At 42.4% G+C, this 26,845-nt stretch overlaps 1 protein-coding gene across 3 annotated transcripts in view; it reads right to left on the bottom strand.

The window, feature by feature from the left end:
- trappc9 (trafficking protein particle complex 9) overlaps window positions 1-26,845 on the bottom strand; it is a 203,777-nt gene that overhangs the window by 94,730 nt on the left and 82,202 nt on the right. For all 3 annotated transcript variants that reach the window (XM_022753974.1, XM_022753976.1, XM_022753975.1), the window contains one exon: window positions 9,088-9,230. In XM_022753974.1, coding sequence (XP_022609695.1) covers window positions 9,088-9,230 — 143 coding nt within the window. The remainder of the gene's footprint in view (window positions 1-9,087; window positions 9,231-26,845) is intronic.

Below are 26,845 nucleotides of genomic sequence, written 5' to 3'. Positions count from 1 at the left end.
CTTCTTTGCTCATAAGGTACAAAAAAAAAAAAAAAAAAAAAAATCATCCGTCAATGAAATATCAATACTTCTGCCTTATGTACACTTAATGAAGCCTAGAATAACTTTGGCTGCATGCGCTGCCTTTGTATAAACACGCGTTTCCCTGCAAGTTGTGGATGTGAATATCTGTACCACCACATGTACCTGCAATATAGGAAGTGAAAATTCATTTTAAGGAGACAGGCATGAACACAGAAGAAGACCTTTGCTACAGACAGATTTTAGGTTCAGCTGGTGGTGTGCCAAAAGGGGGGGGGGGGGGGGGGGGGTGTGAGGGGGGGGGGGGGGGGGGGGGGGGGGGGGCGAGCTAATGAATGCCACTCTCTATTTCTGCAAACTCTACCACACTAACAAATGAACCATGACGTCAGCACTTTGCTGATTTGAAGAGGACCCTGTTGCAGCTGCTGCAACTCTCATGCATTTCTATTCCAGGACCACAAAAAGACATCAACACAAAAAAGACAAACACCACAGGTCCGATCAAATCAATCTATCACAGTGTGGTGTGTCACCGACTGGGCATTAGTTTGGACCGGCGCTGCGGTTATTGTAAGGCAGTGGGCGGTGAAAATGGCACACACCATGGGAGGAGCTCAGAGATCAATGGAGCTGGGCCCACATCTCGGTCAATTCTGCAAATCTGCAATCAATAAGTGCTGATTTCGCAGCCCTGCTCTGGCACAAAAACGTGACATATTCCTTGCACACAAAATGTAATGGCCTTAATTAGCCCGGTTGGATTTAGAGGACTGCCAATGATGGGCTATTTTTAGCTACAGGAGCCAATGTGGGGCAGTTGACTTTTATGTCCACATTTTAAGATTTAATAACAAGTTATAATTAGCTAAAAACTAATTTGCTAGCTTGTCAGTATGTGCACTATGTCAAATAATGAATTGAAATCAAATCATAAATAGTCACTGTCTAAATGGCCAGTTCACCCAAAAAACATATTTTCTCCTTTAACAGTAGATTTGATTTTATCTGCCCAAATTGTAAGAAAAATATCTGGAACAAAAAAGATTTTAATGAACATAACTTTCAGTATACATTAGGGTTAGGCGCTAGATCCAAAATTGAATATCTTGATACAGCCCAGGCAAAATATCGCGATATACCATATATCATTATATTGTTCTCTTTTATGTTTCTGTTGTTTGTTTGTTTGTTTTGGTTCAACGTTTTATTTTTCATATGAAAAGGTAAAATGTACAGTAAGCAAAGCGAAAGTGAAATGAGGGTCAGACTGAGCAGCAGGGCAAACTGAGCAAAAATACTACATGTGGCGGGGGAATACTGCGATATTCAATATTATTGAAAAATATTATTAAAAGACTATCTGAAGTAGAAGATTCATTAAAACATTAAAGATACAAAAGCAACATTTCTGTCAAGAGACTCTAGACAACAACAGCGATGTCAAAGGTTTTTTATAGGGCACATTTATCTGGTGGAAAGCAGGTCCAATGAAAATTGTTTACAATGACATCTATAAGTTGGAGAAAGTGGAGAAGAAGCTTTCCTTCATATAGGAGCTGCAAAGTGTTAGAATTACCCACTAAGCTCTAGATGATACAGAGGATGCACTTCATAAAAACACATCAGAGGATCAGTTCATTTCCCCCAGTAGAGCAATGCATTTTTCCAGGGCAACACAATGTTGAGCAAATGGGATTTTAACAGGTCCCTGTAAAGTATGGATCACTGGGTATTTCACACATCCAGGCTCTCCATCACTTTCCTCTAACAGATCTGTCGCCTTACGTATGGCCTAACTCCTGAAGAGGCTCTTCTGCGTGCCAGAAGAAGACGGCCATTGAATTGCACCGTAAACATCACAAGAAAAGGTAAACGAGGACGGTAACGGCAGAGCGGGGGGAAACACATCTCCTCCTTGGAGAGGGAATTTAACTGGCATTCAACCTTTACTGTGGAAATGGTATATATAGTCGGTATGTTTTTATGTATTAGGGCCCCAGCAAAACCTTTAGATGCATCGATTCCCTGGTGAAAAGTGTAGGTGAGAAAGCAAGACTGAGACAGAATAAGCAAGGTCTGGTATATAGCAGGAAAGGGATGCCGTAAGCAAAAGTATAAAAATATATCCTGAGGCAAAGGGAGCAACAGAGGTGGTAAGGGAGAGGCAAAGAGAGATATAGAGTTAAATAATGAAAGAAGCAATGAGAGACACAATAGAAGAGAAGCAGGAGAGAAGAAACAGACTGAGATGAAAAGGAAAGGACAGAGGAACGGAGAAACAGAGAAAGGACAGTGGACTGTACCGCTGCATTACACGATAAGATGTATCTAATATTTTGTATTACTGCACTGTACATTCAAACTGGGGGCAGAAGCTGAGCAGTAGAAGTAAAGAGTAGAGTTCAAAGGAGCCAGGTGAAGAGGTAATGAGAGGGCAGAGACGACAGGATAGTGAGAGTCCGGAGAAATGAGAAAGAGAAGGAGAAGCAGAGATACAGGAATACAGGGACAAAGAGTTTTAATTTGAAAATGTTACAGGAAGTGTTGATTTTGTTTCAACACGTAATGCAGTAAATTTAACAGGGCAAATAATAGTGGATCAAAATGAGGCTTCGTACTGAAATATTGCAGCAAACACAGCAGAGATAAATAAAGACCCCGGTCCCGATCGGAGGTTTCTCTGAAGAATATAGTCGTTGAAAACTGTTGTGGATGCGCTGTAAACGCCCCCGTGATGTCGTTATAGCAACTGTTCACGCCAAATCATTTTGACAGAGCAACGGCCAGTGGAAAAAGTCCAACACTCATCCGACCGATGGTGTAACTTCATCAATCAAGTCTATCACTCAGTCAGTCAGTAACACTGGTCCCGTTGTTGGGGTCAGCCAGAAACTGAATAACTTGTGTTAATCTACTGTCCAATTAAAAACCGAGCCTGCTGGCTTCCAGTTACCAAGCTTGGCAGCTATTACAGCCGGCTGGCACACGTTACCGGCTTGCTAGCATGTTAGCTGTCAGCTCGACAAGGCAGAGCAGCTCACCAAGCTAACCACCCAAGCTTTCAGCACCACCTATTTCATGAAGACGCAATAATGACTTTCACTGTGTCACTTTCTTGTCTGACTGTGCTCCAGTAAACTGGCTCAAAGAGAGTTACAGAGAAAAGGAGAGACAGGCAGAGTGGCAGTGGGGTACAAAGAGTAAAGAGGAGGAAGAGCGAGACTGAGATAGAAAGAAGTATCGCAGTGCAACAGAGTGAAGGAGGCAGCTCCATCTTTCTGAAACTGGGTTTTTTCCTGAGGTGCAGTGACTTTTTATTTGCCTGCACCTGTTGGATACTTTATTGACCTGCCACGCTTTGCAGTTGTAGGGGGAGAGGCACAGTAAGGGGAAGTGTCACTGACGAGATCCAGCAGTGCACTGCAATTTTCGTGCAAAGGTGAACCGCATTTTACGCCGACGGTGCACTCAAAGCCACACACGAAAAACCTTCACAGAAAAATCCTTTTTGTTCATGTTTTGCTCGACTGTTTCGGTTTCATCGCGCATTCTTCAACCAGCAGACGTGTCGAACCGCACAGACAAGGAGAGATTAATATCGGATTCTACCTGCAGCTCTCTTGAACAGCAGCTGGCATGTATGAAGGCCTCCCCCTTCAGCTGATTAACATCCAATACAGCCATCTGAAGGTGGAAGCTATGTGTTCCATCTACAGTCACTAATTGGAGTGATGGGCATTGTCAACGCCTGATTATACACATCAGAGCCACTGGCTACCTTGATTAAATCTTACATAACCACCACCAGCCTATTGATAAATGACAATACAGATTTCTGTGCCGTTCAGAACATCACCATGGCTGCTTGTATTTTGGTAATCTGCACAGCAGCGCACTTCCTGCAGGGAAAAAGCAGGTATGTTGGAAACTGTCACATCCTTGAAGACATGAAACAATTAAATCTTTAAATTAAAATAAAAGCTTTACTGAGAACCACCTGCCCCCGCATTAATCAATATTGTCAGTCAGAAACAGAGTTACCAGAAAAACATTTGCAGCTGCAGCAGATGTCAACCTGAAACATAATGATCCACATGATCGTCCAGTAGAATAACTGCTGCTTGCGCAACTGAGGAAATTTTTACAGTGCCCTAATAATAAAACAACGTGTGAATCATAATGAGAGCGATCAGTTTATGCAACCAGTCGAAGGCTTAATTAAAAAGAGCCCATATGCACCGTGTATCTGCCTCCTCCTGACGGGAATATAAGCTTCCTCTTGGGAGAAGCTTCTCTGTACGTCTCCACTCCATTACCAAACCAGAAGTACGTCACTGGTGGGAGAGCAGTGCTCTTAAAGGGAATGAGAGGAGCCAGTGTCAAAAAAAAAAAAAAAAGGTCTTAAAAAAATGTCTACCTGCTAGTTTTCTTCTTCTAGTTTCTGGCTAAATGTATAAATTTAAAAATTCTCATGTCATCAGACTGGAGTCATAAATGTGATGACTTCAGACTCAACTTGGCAAAACCTAAAAAAGACTTGCAACTGGGACTTTCACACCAATGACTCATGAGCTCGAAGATTTAAAAGAATGTTATTTAAAAACTACGAACACGACAAGCGTTGCGGATTCTCTCCCCCGACTCACACTTTGGTATTCACCTGAGACAAGACGCCAAATCGACTGCTAATATAGACGTCCACGTGCTGCTATCTGCGGTTCCGGCCAGACTGCGATCCAGTTTGTGTTTTGTTTTATAAATTCAATAAACTATAGAAAAATGTACCATGTGACTGTTACATCATACTTTTATTTTTACTTATGCATTAATGTAAAAGCAGGATTAAGCTTTTGTAGTTATTTGAGCTCATTTTGAATAAATGGCTACGGCTAATGATTAATGTCACCATGGATTCAGCTGCTGATTATTTCCTCCATTAATCGACTGAGTCTTTGGATTGGACGGTGGCCCTGAGCGCTCAACACAACACATGCAAACAGACAAAACACAAACAAATTCAGAAAACATCTTCGTCAATTTCCCAACACATTCACAAACGCGCTGCAAGTAGCACAGACGACGACAGAAGTGTTTCCGGGGGACACTAAAAAGTGATGAATCAGGCTGGGACACACTCGTTGTTCAATGCTTTATGACTTTTGAAATTAAAAAGCATTGAACAAGTGCACATGGGTGCATTGTAAGACATCTATGCAAGTGCGCCCCAGCCGGGTTCTTCGCTTTTTCTTCTGTCCCCCTGGAAACACTTCTGTTATGTTGTTGAGTATTTGCAGCACATTTCTGTATGTGGTTGTGCAGCGAGTAGAAGTGTAGGAAATAAAAAGAAGTCCAAAGGGAGACCTTAGCAATGTTTGCTTTGTCCCACCAGCAGTCCAAACCCCAAAATCATTGTAACGACATTAAAATTATTAAAGGAAATACAAGGGAAAGCAGCAAATAATAAACACACACTGATTTGTGTACATTGTGACTTTCAGAACAACGACTCAGTCCCACCTCTGTTTGATGAAGTAGAAAATGGAGGTGACTATTTCAGTTAAGACGGTGACATGAGTTTCATTTGCATACTCTGCCACACGCTTACATCACGTGGCCAGTAGAGGAAAAAGAGTCGGGATGAAAGAGGTACAGATAAAGTGAATGGGGGGGAGAGAGACAGAGAAAACACAACGTGAAGCAAAACAGTGAAAATAAACAGAACGGATAAGCAGGAGGATGAGGGAGACAAAAGTGGAGATAAAATGTGTTTTTATATTCTCTGTTGCTGTGAGCAGCTGCATGTACTGGGACCTGAGGACAGCACAGCTAAATCACACACTACAAAGAACAAGGAAGAAGACTTTCAAAAAGTAAATGCATGTGGGGGATTTTTAGAGAGAGAGAGAGAGAGAGAGAGAGGATGGAGAAATGGATGGACAGATAAGCAGAGAGGGAGGGGGGGAGGGGAGGAAAGCGAGACAGATAAACACAAAAACAGATCGAAAGGATAAGTTGCTGTATTATTGAGCAATTTCATACAACCACTTCCAAATTCTCTTTTAACTCGCAGCCAAGAAATTCAATAGTACTTATCTCAACAAAAGTGTGTTGGAGGACTTTAATGTCTCTCCCCTCCAGAGGGGAAATCAAAGGAAATTCTAACAAATGATGTACGAATGTGTGAGTACAAAGCACGAGAATATCAACATTAGATCTATGAACGGCCGTTATTAAATTGTTTAAAAGCACCTAATGTCTGAGCGAGCACTTAGTGTAAGTCATCTCAGCACCTCCTATGTGAGCCCCTGTGGAGAAGATCTCATGAGTCGGATATACGCGCACACATCGCTGTGGCCTGAGGCGTGCTTTTATACTTTAAACGAATACTTGCACATATATCACCGCTGGTTGACTTATATAGATAATAGTTTCATATCCGTTCACTAAAGGAAAAGTAGAGATTGTCGTCCTGTACAGAAACGACCCCATAGGTCAAACAGCTTATTACGACTCATAGTTACGTTTTACTGTTGGGCGACCCCTGGTGGCTGCAGATATTATGACAGGATCAAAGGACGAAGTTAGGCAATGTAGAATAAAGTCTGCGTCTTTTAACCATGACCAACCTTAACTGTGTGTTTATTATTGTAACCATGACGATAAAGGTCGTCTAATCTCTTAAGGAAGTGCTTCAACTCAAATCCCCGATCTTTTCTTAAACCTAGAACCAAGTAGTTTTAATGCCTAAACCAAGATTTGGTTTGGGTGTTTAAACTATTCAAGGACTTTGGAGACTTTAATTTTGGTAATCCAGTTCAAAAATGATAAAATACGTTATATTGGACACACTATAAATATAAATACTGAGCGTTTTACAGCATATTTATTAGCCTTCAAAGTCAAATTAGTTTTATTTATTTGCCCAAAATCCCAAGCACCAAATTTGCCTGAACATACAAACACCTTCTATCCTGCAACTTTCCATTTGTACATTTAAAAAAAACAAAAATGACTTTCTTTTTGTTCCTGATGCACCTCGACTGTCTGGAGGATGGAGATCTCTTATGAGGTGGCTTCCATGTTGCTCATGCGCTGAGGTTTTTACTAGTGCTCTCACAGAGATCAGGCAGGGTCACGAACCACCGGGTGGGCCTGTGAAGCCCACTGAGTCACTAAATGTGATATCGAGCGACAGGAAATAAACTTTTCAGTTTCAACAGATTTAAAATGTTTTGAGATTTGGTTGAGAGCCAATAGAGACTGTACGTCAGTGTGATGAGGCAGGAAAGTGCAGCAGAGGTAAAGGAGAGAGGGGATGGGGGGGCTGGAGTGGGGGGGGGGGGGGCTGACGGTATAGCAGTCAGTGCGGCATATCTATCAGCACTGAGCCAAGATGGATGGCTTCAACTGCAGATATTATTACAGCTAATGATTCACCTCAAGTGGCCATTACTCGACTACGATCCTTCTCCTCTCGCTTTGAGTTTTTTTTTGGGAGAGTTGTGAAGCGAGACCCGGGGAAACGTGCACGAGAGAGAGAATGTGAGAGGATGAGAAAAAGAATGAATATCCATTAAATATCCATTCACATCTGCCACTATCTGACCCGTGAGTGACAATACCGTTTCTAAGTCTGGTTTTGAGAGCAGTAATGCCACACCAAGAGTGCTGCTGCAGTGGAAGATCGATATCTACTCGCCAAATCAGAAGAGAGAGAGAAAAAAAATAAAAAAATGGCTGCGTTTGTGTTATGTGCAGGAGAAAATGAAGCTGTACCATTGAGATTTATCACCAATTATTGCGACGAGAGCGGCTGTGAAGTAGATTTCCCTTCAGCTTGTGTGCTACATCAGCGAGGGTAGAGAGGTATTGCGACTTTATCTGACGATGACGGGGTTATGTTACCAAATTAATAACACGAATACATGAAAAATGGCATGCAGGGTTAAAGGCTTATCAGATTATGGTCAGTAAAAAAGAAGCAGCGCTGAGCACAACGTGAGCAAAGTTCTGCGCTGTTTCCATTCAGTAAACACATTACTTTACAAACCCAGTGCGAAGGAAAGTAAATAAACCAAAACAGAGCAATAGTTCACCTGGTGAGCAAGAGTGATTAAATATGAATGAGGCAGCGCTGTTTGACTGAGTGACTGAAATGGGCCCCTAAAGAACAAACCTTGTAAAAGAAAAATAAGTCTCCTTCCACAAGCTTATCCAAGTTCCACAATTCACTTTGTGTTATAGCAGTTTCTAGCTACCTGCTCTGTAATCAGGGGGTCCAGTTGTGTACTGTGGGGGGGGGGCGGTGCAGTAAAATAATGTGTTTGAGGAACAAAAGACGTGTCCACACTTACTATTTGAGCAATATGAGAAATTTTTAATGTGAGACAGAAACAAGACTCTGATGGGACGTCGCTCAGTGCTTGCTAGATGTGTGAATTTACATGTTCACAATAAAATGTAACTTAAAGGTTTCATATTTTTTTACACTTTCCTCGTGTTTGATTTGAAGTGTTGATCCATAAGAAGATATATTTGTGGTTTTAAGAACCAAAAACCATCTCGGTGTAGTTTTACATCTCCTCTCTCAGGCTTCTCTCTGGAGCTCTAGTAACAACAGTTCAGAGAGCGAATCAGAAGAGAGGAGGCAGTTGTGACATCACAAAGTTACAGGAAGTCCTGACGGCTGGTTTTAAGGCTCAGTTTCTGAATACAGGCTGTGTGCAATCCTCTGCGGACTGAGCGCTTTGATACTTTCACACTCTCTGTTTTGGCTCGTCTCCAAATCGTGTTTCAACTTCTCACCTGGCTGCAGCGGCGTGACAGGTGTGCTCCACCACCCTCCGACAGCACTTTTAGGTGTGGTTACAGATTCCAAACTACAACTACTTCTTGAGTCTTGAAAATTTCAACAAATTTTACATGGTGATAATTTGTCTATGTAGCGTTTTCCAGATTTAAATATTTTAATCTACTTCAATGAATTATTAATGAGGAAACATAAAAACAGAAATCACTAATGCTAAGATCATTTCATAGCAAGGACATTGATCTTTGTGTTACCTGGTAGCAGGGAGGGTGCTGACTCTGGTGAAGAACACCGACGGCTCCACATCAACATGGACTCCCAGAGACAGTTCCCTATAGTAGCCCTCCACTTTGCCTGCTCCCCCAGAATACTTGAAGTTCAGCACTGCTTCCAGACTCTGCAGAGGGACAAGAGAGAGGGAAGGATATAAATTTAGATCGAGCTGGTTTGACGGTGCACTACGTGTAAGGGGTGATTCAGCCGGGGGGGGGGGATAAAGAAAGAAAGAAAGAATACAAAATGATCCACCGACAGTGTATCGAAGGAATATCGGTATGGATGAGTGAGTGTGATTGGGGTCAGAGGCCACAGTCAGCATTGCTGTGTCCCGCCATTCCATCAGAAAAACTGTTTTGTTCTTTCGTGTTTTTAAGATCAATGGATCAAAAGTCATTACGACGAAAAAATAATAAATGCACCGCAGCGCAGCTATTGTGCTGTTTAATGAAATGGAAGCGTGATGGTGAGAGAGCCTGAGGGGACAGAAGAAGGTGGGGGGGGGGGTCGGGGAGAGTACGATTGGTGGCTCCGAAACAGATCATTCAGAATCAACATGTCACGTCCTGTATGAGAGGAGAGGGTGGAGGCTGAGTGGGAGCGGTAGGTGGGCTCCGCTGGCCCTGTTCCACAGCAACAGGGGGGAAGTGGGCACACAGAATTACTCAGAGGTACTCAGAGGTATTTCGTGGAGGCACAGGAAAAAAAGCAGCCAAGTGGGCGAAGGATGGGGAAATTAAAAGTGGCAGTTTATGGTGAGGGAGCACTAGCTGACTCAGGCAATGGGCTGAAGTGGGGTAAAGGGAGCATCCAAGGTCCCGCTTTTCTTCCTATGCGGCATATATCATCTCCCCACATATTGCTGATGGAGCCACTGGCTGTGCCTTTCCTGAACAAACTTCACTGATTCCTTGATTATTTTTGCTCTTTATCCCCTCATGTGGGGGCACAGGGCCAAAGTGGAATGATTCGGAGCCCGCTGGCGAGACGTCTGGCCTATTACAACCTAATGACAGAAGCACAGCACACTGAGCAAAGAGAGATGGAAACATTAGAGGGGATTATTATCATTATTGTAGACCAAGCACCTTAATTCTAAATTTTCACTTATTTTGAACTGCACAGGCTTCATTTCACATCATTGATATATTTTCGTGTCATAATCCTACTTTTCTTTTTTTTTTAAATTATGTTTCTGCATGAAATGTCTCAACAACGACCAAAAGGATTGTCATTAAAATTTGTACAGATGCTCCAGATCCCCAGAGGATGACTCCTATTGACTTTCGTGATTCCCTTTTTTGATGTAGTGGCAACAAAACGCATAATATTTTCACTTATCCAGTGAAATACATCGACAACGATCGGATGGATTGTCACAGAATTTTGTACAAACATTCATGGTTACCAGAGGATAACTCCTACTAACTTTGGTGATCCCCTGACTTTACCTCGAGCACCATCATGAGGCTGATATTTATGTTTTTGTGTGAAGGATTGCCATCAAAAATTTTACAGATGCTCCAGATCCCCTGAGGATGAACCCTACTGACTTCATCCCCTAACTTTTCATCTTGTACCAACAGCAAATCATTGTATTTTTCACTTATCCAGTGGAATATCTTAGTATCTGCTGGATAGATTGCCACAGAATTTTGTACAGACAGTTCATGGTTACCAGAGGATGAATCCTACTAGCTTTGGTGACCTCTAGCACCACCGTGAGTTAGAGAATAATGTCCAAATACCTCAAAAATACACAATAAATTTCCATAACAAACAGTAAATATCTCTTCCAGACATGTTTTGAAACACAGGTGACAGTAGCAAGCGTGCACAAGCGCATGGTCACAATGCATCTACTCCTCGTCCCTCATTGCAAAAAAAACAATCCACAAAATGTCTCCTTCTTTACTGAAAGGCCTGTTCTCAGTATATGTGCATTGGAGGCTTCAGGTTTCCACATCTAACTTGTGTTACTGGACCAGGATTGGTTTCCAGACAAGTCATAACTGTCGAGTCAAGTTGGAAGATTCATGACTCTGCACAATGGGAACTTAGTTTATTGTATTGTAGCTTATTACTTAGTACAGTCGAGGGATAGTACGGTACTAATCAGATGTATTCTACAAACATGGCTGAAGTAATGTGATATCGTAAAGACACTGACCTTAACATCATTAGCATGCTCATTTTCAAAAGAGGAAGACTGGCCTTGTGATGGAATACTTAATAAAGCATGCTTGATGCAGAGGCTGCGAATTAAGATCCTGATATCCTCCCTGAAAACTATTTTCTCTATTATTTGTCTTCCCCGTACAGAGACAGTGGGACCAGTCTGCTTTGGATGTGGAGGAAGTGCGGCAGCCTTCCAATGCCGGCAAGAGACAGACTCCTGCTGCGCTGGCAACAGAATGAAAGGAACAGCACGCTGATATGAATCTCATTTGAATTGACTGACTGAAATCGCTCAGATTCTTTGAGCGGAGACACTGGTTGGTGGCCAGTTCCATTAAAGTCTGTGTTTTTCTCTATAACAGTGTTTCCTTCCCTTGTTGTTTTCCCTCCTGTTTGTTAAAGGATAAAGGCCGGTGTTATTCCATCTTTAAATTATAATCAACAAATCTCATGAAAAGACAAAAGCTAACAGTGAGTTTATCCTTCTGACAATATCGTCTCCTGATATTGCCACAGAACTCCGCTGTTGTCCAAAAACTATTAACAACACGTGAAAGAGACATACCGTTTGAGTGGGTGACATATTGCTTCATAACAATGAAGCAACAACCACTCTGGCGTATTTATATATTTGGATATGTTCTTCATTCATAATAGTGTGGATTTCTAATAATGAGAGGGAAAACATGCAAAGTCATGTGTGTTTTGAGTGGCGGAGCTGTGTGATCCTGTATCTGCCTGTGTGGCACCAACGGCCTCACCGTGATCCTCTTGAGGGACAGCGATTGTCTCAGCGACACATGGCAAACTGCGGCTGTGCATCCCGATTCCCTTTTCAGACCGTAGGGGCCGACGCCGACCTCCTCCTCCTCCTCCTCCTCCTCCTTCTCCGTTCAATCCTCTCCCCCCTGCTCTCGGCCCCCTCAGGACGCTATTTCAATCACACTGTGCTAAAAATAAGCTTAGCTGTAATGAGCTGACTGTGTTAGAGGCAGGCCGGCAGCAACACAAACAGCCTGACTGCACACATGCTTTACCTTCACATGCATACAAACAAAGTGAGAATGCCCAGACTGAGGTTACAGTCCGATTAAGGCGTTCAGCATCACTGATATCGCAGACTGCAAGAAACTGTGTTTTATGTTCGAAATTAAATTGTAGCTTTCAGTGAACAAGTGAGCGGGAAGCACGGAGGAGGAGACATGACAACTGGTCTCCTTTAAAGCCAGACTATGTTACCTTTTGGCTACAGGTGAAAGTTATGGGATAATGCTGAATGCTACTGTTCTGTTCTACCCGTTTTACACCAAAATTAATACTTAAGCTTCGCTAAAGAAAAACAAACAAAAAAGGCGATCGACTCTTTTCACACACTGCCAGACGAGTTTTCCTTTCTTTTCGAGAGGACATACACAACTGCAGGGAGCAGTGTCATCACATGCAGTAACAGAGCGCGCGCACACACACACACACACACACACACACAGATACAAAGACTCAGCTGCTAGCTGTCGTGCAGATTGGGAAAATGGATTCCTCGTGTCTCATCCGCAGGTTGGGTTGGTGCTCCTGTAAAGTGTTGTAGAGCCTCCGTGTGAGACGTTTTCGGTCGGTGATTGTGTGTTTTTAAAATTTATTGAGCGCACACACTCGGTGGAAGGTGTAGCCGCGGTTGCTTCTGGTTTAACAGCACCGTGCTGGGCGGGTGACACCGGCAGGTGTTCACCCAGGTGTTGTGTTTACATCACTGTCGAGCGGAGCTGTAGCTGAAAAACACTCGACTCCTGCAGAGTCATTTGACCTGGGAGAGAATGCAGATTGTACCTTTTCACACTGACAACAAAAGCCAGATGTTGATCTTTTTTGACCAAGGCTCTTGAAAAAGCCTTTAGTGGTCAGACCAGACCAAGTAAAGCTGTAGCAGCAAACCACTGAATGTACTGAACTAAACAATGGTGAGTTTGACTACATATGAATTCAACTTTTAACTTGTAAGAGGAAGAAGGTGTTGTTTCTGTTCTCAACGTGTGCTTGGTCTCAGAATGTGCATTAGTATCCTGGCGTTAACATGAGACATGAAGACCCTGGGTTTTATCTCCCTGTACACATGATCATAACAGTCTCCTGGTTTCATCTCAGTCACTATGAGATGGTTCAGAAACCTGGATGAGGTGTTTGAATGCCACAGTTTCCTGGTTTCCATCACAGTACTCCAGGTAGAATATCCAGGTTTCTCAAACAGGGATAAGCTGTTTTCAAGCGGAAAACATAAGCAGGATACTCAAACTATTTTTAAACTATTTCTAGTTTTGCCTGTTTTTTTTTTTTTCCAAAGGATTTTGTGATGTAAATCATAACAGAATCAACAGATTCAAGCTGAGTGTGCAAACATGCTGGGTTTGATAAATAACGCAGCTCTGTTAATCTGCTTACGCTCAAAATGTTTGTCCGATCGTCTCCTTACTTTTGGAAACTGAGCGGGACGGCACCGGACAATGTTTGTAACTTTCAATCACACAGACAAATCACTTCACGCAGCAACTGGCCAAGTGTGCGGAGGTGTGAAAGATGGCAGGGATTGAAATTCTCTCTAAAAGCTCTCTTTTGTTACCATGGTGCACGTAAACACATCGATTGTTTGGGCTTGCATACACCAAGTCATTCTATTTTAGCAAACCCAAAATCTCTCTAAAAGGACAGATTTCTCAGCCTGACACACTCAGAAAAAAAGAAGGCCTCTCTTTTTACTATCAGAGACATAACGGCCGAAGTTCCTCTCCAGACATGTTTTAAACTAGGAAAAAATACTCAGCTATGATTAATATTTTGTTGAACATGGGTTTCCCAACATAGAAAGCTGGAAGCACATCTACTTTTACTTCCTCTTCCTTCTGGATCAGGCCTTTGGCCCCGTCCACCATCGCTGCGCTAAGCTAGGTTAAGCAATAGCATCACCGCTGCTTTAAGCTAGGTTAACCGATAGTAGATGGTCAGAGAGACTCATGTTTGAGCCTCAGTCAGACCCAGACTCAGATGAGGAGTCCGTTGAGACCAGAACCAGAGACTAGCAGACGTATCAGAACGGTTAGCGCAGTTAGCATCTTTCATTTGTTTACCTTGTTTGTTAGCTTGTAACTGGCAGCGGCTGACACAGTGTTTGTGCTAATGCTAACTCTTGCTCTCTGTACTGACAAGGTTTATTTTTCCCGCCCCATTTTATACCAACCTTTTTTAACCAAGTGACCCGTGAACAAACACGGCTTGTATCGTGCGTAAGATGTACACTTCTACAAGCTGTGATACAATAAGCCACTTTAATATTCGTCAATCATTTGTAAACTCCCTGAATGTGTTTGTGCTTGTTATGTTCTTTCCCTTTCACACTGTCACTAATCTTATAACCACGAAGCTGATCCTCTATTAATATGAATATGTTGATTAGCTCCCAAAACTGCCAGTGGCTGGTTCACTGCCCTTTGTTTTATCTTTAAAAGAATACTTATTCGATTCTGGCTGCTTAGCGGCTAAGCATCACTGACCTGATATGCATGGCAGACTCAGTATTAGGCTGGATTTTACCTTGAAAGCCATCAGTCCCATTTTATTTTTTTATTTTTTTTGTTGTGCTGTGTCACAACAAAGCCTAAGAAGACTATCCATCACTTCCTTACACGCAAACGCAGCATTTGTTTGACAATAGAGGTGAATACTTAATGTCACAGGCGGTATCGTCGCCCCTGCACGTGACGGGCGAACAAAAAAACGGAGAAAGAAGAGGGAAGCTTTTTGAAACTTGGCACTGAGATAAAGATCCTGACACATCTTGCTGAGGAGATTATGGCATGGCCACATGTCTCCTGACAGGAATACTAAGATAAAGCATATAAGTGGCAGGTGGGGGGGTGGGGGGGGGCTCTCAAAATTGCACAGGACGGCATGGTTTAGTAACCACTCTTTGTTGGCACAGAGGAAACGACTTGCCACGGTGTTTCTTAAAGAAACCATTTTTAGAAATTCACTTACAGACTCTCTTACTGAGTATTACATGAGAAAAATCAATACTGATTTAATCACTGTATATCCAATACAGAGGCAGTTCCTTGACAGTTTAGCTTAGCTTAGCACAAAGACTGAAAGGACCTAAACAGTGTCCAGTTCAGGGACAGGAATACTCTCTACAGCAGTTTAGAGTCTCTTTGCTCTTATCATTACTTTTCCACTTATTTTTAGTAATTGATAGCTGAAGCACAGTTTGAGCTACAAATGCAAGTCAAACTTACAAATAATTTTAATGAAAAAAAAAGGTCTTAATTGGCTTTTGTTAATGATAATGAAATACAAAATATACTTTCTGCAGGTTTCATTGTAAACACTCATTCATGGTTAAATATATTCAGGGTTGAGCACCAAAATCCATTATGTGTATCCTCAAGGCCAAACAATACAATCAAAGTTCCCTACTTAATTAAACACTTGCAAAACCCTTTTTTAATTGTTTTGAAACCTAAACAGTCTGCAACAACGTGCAGTCTCCTAACAGCACATGACCGTCGCCCGCTGTTAATATGCATTACCACCCCACAAGGAAGAAAAAGAGAGAGTTTGGGATACAGAGTGTCACATGGTGCAACATAAATACTCTAAAATGTTAATGACTGAATAGAAATTAACACTCAAAAACACGGCTAATCTGCTTCTTCAGGAGTGTGTGGAAGTGGACTGCCAACAAATTCTGATTGGTGCACAGGAGTACATGACATCACCTTTTTCCAGGCCACGTAAAAACTAGTGCAAAGAGCACACAGACACATTGGTTCATCTGGAACTGGCCACAGACCCGTCTTGGTCAGACCAGGTCCAGATTTTACTATTTGTAACAGTGATCTAGGTTGGTGGTGATGTCTTGGTGGGCTGGGGGTGGAGCCTCATTGGGGTAAGCTAAGCTAGCAGCAACTATGGCAGTGAGTCTATTTTTGTGTTGTCAAACTCACTGTGTTTCTGGGCCAGTTTGTACCTTATGTTTATGTTAGATTTTTTCCTAGACACAATGATGTCATTCACTGTGACCTTATTAGACAGATGATTACAGCCTGTTTATGTAGCTTTAAAGGTCCAATATTTTACACTGTGTTTTTAAAGTGTTGATCCGTAAGAAGATATATTTGTGGTTTTAAGTAACAAAAACCATCTCAGTGTAGTTTTACATCTCCTCTCTCGGGCTTCTCTCTGGAGCTCTAGTAACAACAGGTCAGTGAGCCAATCAGAAGAGAGGACTCTGTGAGACACTCTTTTCTGATTGGCTGTTTGTTCTGACTGTGAGTGATCAAATAAAAATATAGCAGATTTTAGGTAAAACACTCAGAGAAACCAAATCCCGCAAAGGTTGGATGGTGGATCCAGGTGGGTGGGGCTTGGGGCATGGCTGAGGGTGATGACTGTTTTGTTGTGACATCACAAAGTTACAGGAAGTCCTGACGGCCCATTTTAAGGTTAAAATTCGGTGCATTTCTCTGTGGACTGAGGCTTTGATACTTTCACAGTATTAATATAGAACCTAGACCTGATCTATAATCACACATGGACATCTACCGTTATACAATATGGGACCTTTAAATACAGGCAGACAACAAAAACAAAACAACAAGTACTTCAAAATAAAATGACTTTGCACTCTTCCTCATCGTCTTTTCTTTCTGACAATTGAGGAGTGGGAAAACTTACACACAGCCAATGGTATGTAATTGCCAACACGAAAAATAGAATTTTGCCATGTTATTTCCACAGTCTCAGCAAAAGCCACAGTAAAAGGCGCTGGTGTGAAACATCATTATCTTCCTGCAGACGGCCAAATTGGAAATGGCGTAAAGCCCCCGTTTATGGCAGATACACTTACGACATCAATTTCTCTGTCTCTTTCAAAAAACATTTATTTTTCCAATCTTAATTTGAAAAAAATGTGGTGAATAACATGTTCCACTCACTACACACATTCTCTGTTTTCTTTTTTATTTTTCATTATCCATCCATGGATCCATGGTGTTTTTATTTTGCAGGAGGTTTTTAACTGGGACAGGTGGTTGAATGGCAGGTAGACAGAGGGTCACAATGTACTTTGATGATGTGATGGAATGGAAGTCTGTGTGCCTAATTGTCCTTAAAATGAGACTTGACCCCTGCTTAGGTTGCATCTGCCTGGCGGCGGGAAAGTGAGCCGTCAGCCAGGAGAGCTATTTAGTCAGAAAAGTGAGAGACGCCTCGAGGGCATTCGGATGCAGCGTGTCCATTTGGAGTACTGCTGGGACCGGCTCTCGTATGTACACCTGGCTGTCAATTACTGAGCCAATCAGAAAGGCACCCCGCAGTTCCCACTTCCACAGTCAGAATTAAACAGCATCCTGAAGATAGCTTTATATCGAGCCGAGGTGGTGAAATAAGAATCAAGCACTGAGCAGATAAAAGAGAGAAAAAGTAGTCCAGCATTTTTCCCCTGTGCTCCTGCTCATCACTTGTTGTCTTCTTCTGATTGCCTCTTAAAAGGTTCAAACTTGATGCAACAACTCGCAACAACAAATGAGCAAATGAGATGACTCTACTGCCTTTTATACACAGCTTATCGATGTGATGTCTTTTAGATCCTCCTGTCTGCCTGTGTTTTTGCCTCAAAGAGGCTCTTTCATGGTATTTGTGTCCTTGAGACAGCTTGACATTATCATGTTTCTGCTGTGCTTGTCGGCAATTGATGATTCACGAGAGAAGAGGGAGGGAGGGCTGATAAGAGCAAATATGTTCTCTATCGGTCCCACGGTGTAATGACTTCGCAATAATCGTCGGATGATGGGGAGCGGAGGGGCGCTGTGAACAACTCTGTGTTGATCTGACAGCTGATGGAGGTTAGAGCATCTAAAACTGCTCAGTAACAACCAGGCTGCATGTAGACCAAAATAGCTGACACTGCTGACAGGGAAAAGGAAGTTTTTTTGTTTTTTGTTTTTTTGTTTTTTTAAGGGAGAGGACCTAGTGAAGCACAGAAGTTTGCATAGCATGGTATAATCACTTCACCAGTTCCAAAAACCACCCCGAAACCAAAAGCCTATCTGCAACAGCCCCGAGCCGGTCCGTTTAATGATGGTCCTGACATTTCTGCCCACAGCGTTTATAATGTCACGCTCTGCACCCCCTCACAGTTAGGGTTTGCCTCTGATGTGGCAATTAGGACAAGAGACATTTTAAAGAGTGGGTGAGCAACCTGCCCAACCGTGAGGGGCTCTGTGACGAAGGGGGTTATGGGATGTCGAGCTCGAGTTATTATAGGGAGGGCGGAGGGTAGTAAAAATATTGGCCCAAAAAATGTGACAAGAGCCATATGACATAAAATCCCCTCCAGCAGCTGCACTTAGCTGCATCAGACAGGTGATCTGATAGTCAGTGAGAAATGAGCGGGGGGGTGACCTGAGGCAGCACTGATGTTACTAATTGTCCTTTCAGCCTCAGAAACTCTTTAGTGGATCCTGGGCTTTGATTAAAATCAGGAATGAGGGTCTGATATTCAAAATGTTACTTCAGAGGCAGGTCAACGATGAGGGTTACAACATGTCGTCAGTTGTCGTTTGACAAAATGACACATTAACTCCAAAGAAGTGGAAATTAGCAAAGTGCTAATCTTACCACCTGTGGTCACATTTGGTTTTAAACTAAAATATTTCATATCTGAGTGTCTGATTTTTTTTTTTTTTTTTTGGTTGCAATCTGCTGCTCTTTCACTCTTTTCAGACATGAAACATTTTAGCTCATGTTCGTTCGTTCGTTTCACATGTGACAGGACGTCTAAATTTAATTTGACTATCTGACAGGAGAAAGTCCCTGTGGGGAATAATTCCTGATCACAGATCTACAAGGTAAAATCTTGCTGGTCTCCTGGCCACACGTTTATGTTTGGTTTTAGTGACACATTTTGTAAATTGCTGATTTGAAGTGCTATACATAGAAACTTTATCACATAAATATGATATTATAGCTAAATATTCACCGATTAGTGGAAGACATGAGACACATTATCCCTTAAAAAACAATCCTAATGAACCACACGACTGTTTCTGGAACTAATTATTGACTCATATTCATAGAAGCATGAGTTTGTACTTGAAAGTTAGCGGTGTAAACAAAAATGTTCCAACTGGAAGTGCTGGCTGTGGTTATTACATTAAAGTGCCCATATTATTTCCTTTTGTTGTGCATGTTAAAGTTCTGCTAAGATACAAAGTCCACCATGTTTGTGCTCCAGGATTTTCTTCCGTAACTCATCTACGTCACTGTGTAACACATTCACATCATGGCTAGTTTGGCACGCCCCTCAAACACAGCCGATGAGAGCGGAGGCCGGGAAGAGTTTGGTTCGTTTTATCCTGTCGCCATGAAGAGAAGAAGTTATTTTTGGTACGAATGCACAAATTCCCTTTGTATACAAATAACCGGCAGTGCAGGTTTTATACGCAGTCGTTTATCGACAGCGAAATAACATAATACCAGCAACGTTAGCTTTGGTGTTTGCTGACAGCAAACCTTTTCCACTCCAGTCGGCATCGACGCTCATTAGCGACACCCGTTAGCGTAGGTAACGGGTGTAATGAAGTGGTCTCTTGAGGAGGCCCGGGCTAATATTACCAGTCAAAGGCTTCGCTGAGGGACTGCGTAACAGGCAGGTTAAAATAAATAAGAATGTTTTTTAACTGTAAATCATGCAAAGCTCCTTCAGTGGAGTCCCAGAATAAAAAATCCAGAGTTTGAAATGAGGATAATAGCTCCCCTTTGAGACGCTATCAACAAATCCATATGATTTCTAATGAAAACTAACATATTCAGTAAAATAAATAAACTGTACAGACACCACCCTAACCACACACACACACACACACATGCACACACACACACACACACACACACACACACCCCCAAGCAAGTAATTACAGTGGATCAAGATGGCGATCTGTCACACATTTAATGGAAAATAACTAATCTAGCTGAAGCTTGAGTGAACTGGCACATGTACTGTAACTGTCACAGACAAGCAGTGGGTTTCTTTCCTCACTTACTGTATTCACTACAGCTTTGTTGCCCATGCTTCTGTAATTTTCTACACTTTAATTAGGAGAGGACATCTACTAATTAAAGTACATAAACCTCTACACATTTACAGCAACAAAAAAAAAAAAAACAAACCACTATTTATTCGTGTTGTGCTGGTCTGTTTCATTTTCATTTTACATTCCCAGCCAGTGGACACATCCAAACAGGAAGAAAAAAAAATGTCTACAAGGCAGAATAAATATTAATGCCTTTTATTAATTCTTACCCTTCACACAACAACTGGGTTTTTTTTGTTTTTTGTTTGTTTTTTTTCCCAGCTGATTAACTCCCTTTACACTTGAAGGTGGCAGGTTTGTGCTCCGTCTAAAGCCGTGCTCACACACACCGGATCCGCAGCCGCGCCAGCGCCAAGCTGTTGCAGAATAACCACGCCAAGCTTTTTTTTTTTTTTTTCCTGTGCTGTTGTGCACGTCACACTGGTTATGATTCATTATTCTACTGCAACTCGACAGGAGCGGCGTCATCCTGGAGAAGCACATGTGGTGGTGGGGGGAGGGGGGGCACAGTTCTCACAGTTCTAGGAAAAAGTCGTAACCCAATTAAAGTAAAACTTCTCCCTCCTCTTTACCTCAGCGAAACCCTTCACGACTGCCCGTTTCCACAAATCCCCTCTCTCTCTCTCTCTCTCTGTATCCTCATCCAAAAATACCGGGTTACCGGGGAAACAGCAGCGTGAAGCTTATGCAAATATTTAAAACCACGTTTCTCCGGATGGCTACAGCAGGGTCATCAAAGCTCTCCCATATCATGGACATGGCATATCCTCACCGTGTAATTATGTTTGAATACTGATGAGCAACCTCTCGCACACGCTTCAAACTACAGATGCAATTGATCAGGAATAGTCTTAACAATAATATGCATGGAGGTGATTGCAGTGGGTGATGTCTGCTTCTTTTACCATTCCTCGCTTTCAACATCACCTCTGGCAAAACTCATTCGCCAAATTTTTTTATTAAAAAGAAATTACAACTCACAACACAGACGTACTATTGCTCTTTAATAAAAAAACGATATGACATTGAGTCTGTCCGTCATTGAAAAGCTAATGAATCTCTTCTCCACACTTTGTATTTCCAGCTTCCAAACAATGAAAGACTGAGCTAAAAATCTAATTATCACAAGATTTTTTTGCCGAAAAGCCTCATTCACATGCCCACAAAGAAACTGCAGAGGTCACACTTTTGTTCTGTTTCCCAATTGCATCATGGTATTTCAATCACTTATCTGTATGACGGAGCGTGTTGAATCTGTATTAGAACCTGTATTTGGTTCATCGGGGCTTTTTTCAATAGATAATATCGGTTATGTAATGATATATAACACATGAGATGGTAAAATCATCTATTCACAAAACTTTGTTATAATTTAATTCAACGAGGACACAGCAGCTGTTAAAAACTGTACATTATATTCTGCTCTGCTGAAACACTGGAGCCTATTCTTAAAGGAGCACTCCAGTCATTTCTTCCATGAAGTTGGGTGTAATATGATTATTTTGTTTTTTCTTTAATGGTGAAAATCAAAGCAGCGGAGGCTGAGACATTCTGACTTTGAGTGTAAAGTGCAGGTCAATCCCACAAAATACTGGATCATACTTTTTCCATAATGCATTTCAATAGCATTTTAAGCTGCACTCTCACTGTCTCATAAATATATCCATTTAAATTTATATATACAAATACTTTTCAGCACCTTTGTTTAACTGTCCTTAAAAAAAAATGTTAGTAGCGGCACTACAACACCGTAACATCTGTACTGCCAACTCAAGCTCACAGGGAGAGGGCAATGAGAAGTTTGGTGGCAGTGGAGCAGCACTGCCTCCTGCAGAGCCCGCGGTGGATGCTAATGTTAGCACTACCGGCTCGGGCTCCGACAGAAGGTGGTTAAGCTCTTTCACATCGCCTGTGGCAGAAACAGATAAAGACGAAAATGAACCTGTTCAGAGAAGAGTGCGACAGAGGGAGAATAATAAAAAAAAATAAATAAAAAAAAACTTCTCCTGGTGTGAGATTGTGACGGATCCTGTGCTGCAGCAGATATTTGTGGATGTTTCCAGGGAGAACCCTCCTTATGCGGAAAAAGTCAAAAACTAAAGGCAAACTGAGGATGACACAGAGGACGCCACTGAATCTGAAACCGTCTGAGAGTCGGACTTAAAACTACTTGATCAATGACTTCTCTTCAAAGATCAGAAGGAAGTTTGGGCTGTTTTGTGTTTTCTCTCTGCAGTTTTGGAGGAAGTTTCTTTTTTTGCAAGTGAATTTTTAACCTGTTCCTCCTGTGGTGGCAAAGTGATCAAATTTCACTGTTAGGGCATTTAACCCAGCATATATACCGAGCCATCGCTAATGTTAATATTGTTTGTTAGTTGATAAGTGGGCGGTGACACATACAATGGAAACGCAGGTGTGTGTAAGTACTTCCTGTGAATTCTCACAATAAAAGAACCATTTCATCCAGAGTAATTTGATTTCTTTTCTGAGTGTCGGCTAATTCACTTACAAGTGGTTCAATCTGATTACGGGTTGTGAGTCATGAAGGGGAAGGAAAGAGGATGAACAGCAGCACTAAATTTTATCAAGGGAGAGTGGCATCTGCTCAAGATGAAGCCTCCATCCCGCACACACACACACACACACACACACACACACACACACACACACACACAGACAGACAGACACACAAATGTGGTTTTCTCTGATCATGTGTGATCAGAGGAAAACCGAGGACCCACGGGTGCCTCGGACACGAAACGGCCGCTCTTTTATGTAACCCCGCGGTCCTGTGCAGGTGTCACACCGTTTACCAGCCGGGGCGACTAAAGGGAGAAGCCTTACATCACCCCTGACCCCCGCCGCTGTTCTTATATAGTATATCAGCAGCCGGTCGACCGTGGTGATGTGAAGTCAGCATCAAAGATGGGACGAGCAGAGCTGAAAGCCAGAAGCTCCAAAGCTTGAAAAGAATGATAAATTGCATGGCGACGCATGAGCAGACATGTACGCAAACACACACAAACATTTATTACTACACTTAGATATACACACACAAACACACACACACACACACACACACACACATACGTACAAGATCACCAACAATGACCTGTCAAATGAAAAATAAAAAAAATAAAAAGCAAAAGGGTGCTGGATGGTGAAGCACGGTGGTACATAAACATCCTGTTGAGGGCGGCCGTGGTGCGGCTGAAGGTGATCTGATTGACACCGGTTCAGTCATCGGGCGCGGCAGCATATGGAGCCACGCTTGGCCTGGCTCACTGGATTTCACACATGGATTCAAGTCCAGTAAGCATGATGAAATGCTTGATTCTCCACTAATTTCACCCACCAGGCTTGCATACACCAGCAGTTCCACACACACACACACACACACACACACACAGAGTAGCAAACAAACAGAACTTTATATCTTGACCTTCCGGGGGTGGAACAGAATTTTACACCGAGGCACATTTACTTGATCACTGTGGTTCTTGTTGTTCTTTGGTATTTTTGGACTCGTATAGAAAACACGAGTCTTTGAGCAGAGAGAGCAAACTAAAACTAATCACTGTGAGGTTTCATTTATATTAATATAATATATAGTTTCCATCTACAGTGTACATTTTGACTAGTGGCTTTACCTTTACGTAATAGGGCTGTAAGTGTTTTTTTTCAAGTTAAATCAAGTTAATCAAGTTAAATAAATAAAAATTCACACAGCTCGTTTGAATATACTTGAAAGCATGAGACCAAATTACCTCGAATTGCTGATTTTCAATTTCCCAGAGTTCAAGGTGACAAATTTCAAAGTGTCTAAACAAAAGTCTAAAAAGATATAGTCTATAGAGAAAGTCTGATGAAATTACACAGAGGAGAAGAAAATCCTCATGTTTGAAAAGTTAGAAGCAGAGAACGTTTGACATTTTGCCTGGTAATTAATTTAATTGATCATCAAAACAGAGTATTTACCATATATAGATAATTTGCCCTTTACTGACTTTAGTAAAGCTTTAGTTAGGTTTAGCTACAAAAACAACTCAGTTCGGCTCAGGGAATGATCCATGTTTTGGGCTCGAAGTAAGTTTAAAGGACATTCGTCGTCACGGTTACAATAATAAACACACAGTTAAGGCTGAGCTTCTATTGTCGACCCCATCCATCCACCCCAGACCCTCCGTAGAGCGTCACCTGACTCATAAACATGTCGTTTTGGGGCATTTTGCTGAAAGGACTGATGTTGTCCGACACCGACCGTTAGATGCAGCTCAACAATAAAACATAACTACGGGTCATAACGGGGCACTTGCACAAATGACCGATGGGGTCGTTTGTTTTGGTTTTTTTTTTTATAGGAGGACAGTCTCTCTTTGGAACGAGCACTCAGTCTGTTATTTGCAGTAGGGAGGAGCCTGTGCTCAATGCAGCCGTCAAAACGTTTCCAGGTAAAACGTGGCAGTTTTTTTTAAACAAAATTCTTTCAAAAAGACATGTAGGTTTAATGTAAATGTCTGGTTCACTGACCCCTGCCAGCTGCTACTTTCACAAACATTACGACAACCTGTAAATACATACTGACATTTTTCACCCTCCTCAAACTAGAGGAACTTCTTTCCTTGAAAAGTTCAGCTCCACTTTTCATTTTTTTTTTTTTTTGAATGAAAACATAAAATATGCACAGTTATTATATTATATAATATACGCACAATAATTCAAAAGCCAAAGTTTGTATTTCAATACTTTCTTTGAACATGGCCAGTCCTCTAAAGAGATGTGACTGAAGTCTAAAGAGCCACGAGGCAAAGCGCTCGACCAACTGTTGCACTCCCAATCGGCCTGTCTCGCCGCAGCTCATAAAAAGCTGCCTGGGAGCTCAGACAGAGCTGTGCATTTTACATGACTGGTAATTAGGAAGACGAATACAAAACTCAGTTTTCCCTGGGGTCAGGTTCTTAATGGACCAGATCATTTGGCCATCAGTTAGAGACAGGAGGCCCGCGGTGCCACATCACAGTGTTTGCGCTGACAGAGCGGCGACAGGTCGTCAGGGACAAGACGTACGGCGCCGACTTGTCTTTTCTATGTCTTCTATACGGGGACATCCAGGATTTCGGGAGCCAAATGCTAAATAAGAGTTGGTGTTGCTGGCAGGATGAGGTGTCCCCTTTGCCTGTTGCAACTACAGACTAAAAATGTGCCATAAAAGCGCTGCGCTGACTTCCTGCCAACGTGCCAAGTGCAAAGCGGGCTCGCAGGTTTGCTGACTCTCACAGGAAATCAAGCACGTCCTTTCACAATTAACTCAAATACTAACATTCATACGAGCGAATCTTTAAGGTTTCATTTGATGAGTTTCAGATACCCGGCAGCCAACTCCTACAGGAAATGCTAATCACAAAGCAAATAATCAAAAACCAAAATAAAAACCTCACATGCAAATCATATCACTCAACATTTGCGGGAGTTCTGCAGAAAGAAAAAAGGGTGAATTATACACTCTATTATCATGAGTGTAATGACAATCCTGCTTGAGAAAGAATGAAGCACATAATTACATCTGGGGCTTATCGAACCAGCCAGCAGCAGGCCGTGCTGCATCTCTGCCGATAGTCAGAAAACACCGATGGGATGGAAGCAGATGCAGTATCCACGGAGGCGACCGACAACAAGTCGTCCGCCAATCCCCGTGGGTTCCCACACCAGAATCAGCTTCTCAGTGACACCGCCCGGCCCCACCGCGCACCCCCACCCCACCCCACCCCAAACCCCATCCATCTTCCTATTTCTCCTGATGTTTCCCCCTGTCATCTATCACCGAGGCACGAGGGAGATATGCTTCATATTGTCGTAGCCTGAAGATAACAGGCAGCCATATACAGATAAACTGGGAGGAAAAAAAAAAAAAAGGCGGGGGAGGAGCACAGCTGTCGTTTGCAGCTGTAGCTTCAAACACCAATCAAGCGCAGATTGCGAACTGCATACAGGTAAATGAAGCACTCTGAGATTAAAAAAACGGCTTGCAGGAATAAAAATGTTGGTAAACAGCCAGGAAATTGTGGCAGCGCTGGGTGTGTTGGTTTACTGTGCGTTTGAGGAGGGGCCTTCCTGATGATGATTATGCCTTTTGATTAGTCTTAATTATCTCACTCTTCCCCATCGCTCCTCTTCACAACCTCCAGGCGAAGACACTTACAGCCAAATAAAAAAAAAAACCTTTCCAAGACCTGATGCCCAAAATATAAAAATAGACGTAGAGATTGACAGATAGTTTCATGCTACACAGACCTCACCACCCCGAGAGGATGGATGGGATATTTAGTCCATTTGTTCCCCCCCCCCCCCATCCCCCACCCCACCCCCACCTCCCGTTGGCGTCAGTGAGACAGTTATGTTAAATAAGGCCAAATCTTTC

Source organism: Seriola dumerili, unplaced genomic scaffold (genome assembly GCF_002260705.1).
Source record: "Seriola dumerili isolate Sdu_G_001 unplaced genomic scaffold, Sdu_1.0 BDQW01000202.1, whole genome shotgun sequence".
In the NCBI taxonomy this organism is placed as follows: Eukaryota; Metazoa; Chordata; class Actinopteri; order Carangiformes; family Carangidae; genus Seriola; species Seriola dumerili.
Note: the sequence above shows the minus strand (reverse complement) of the source record. Positions and strands in the feature narration are given on the sequence as shown.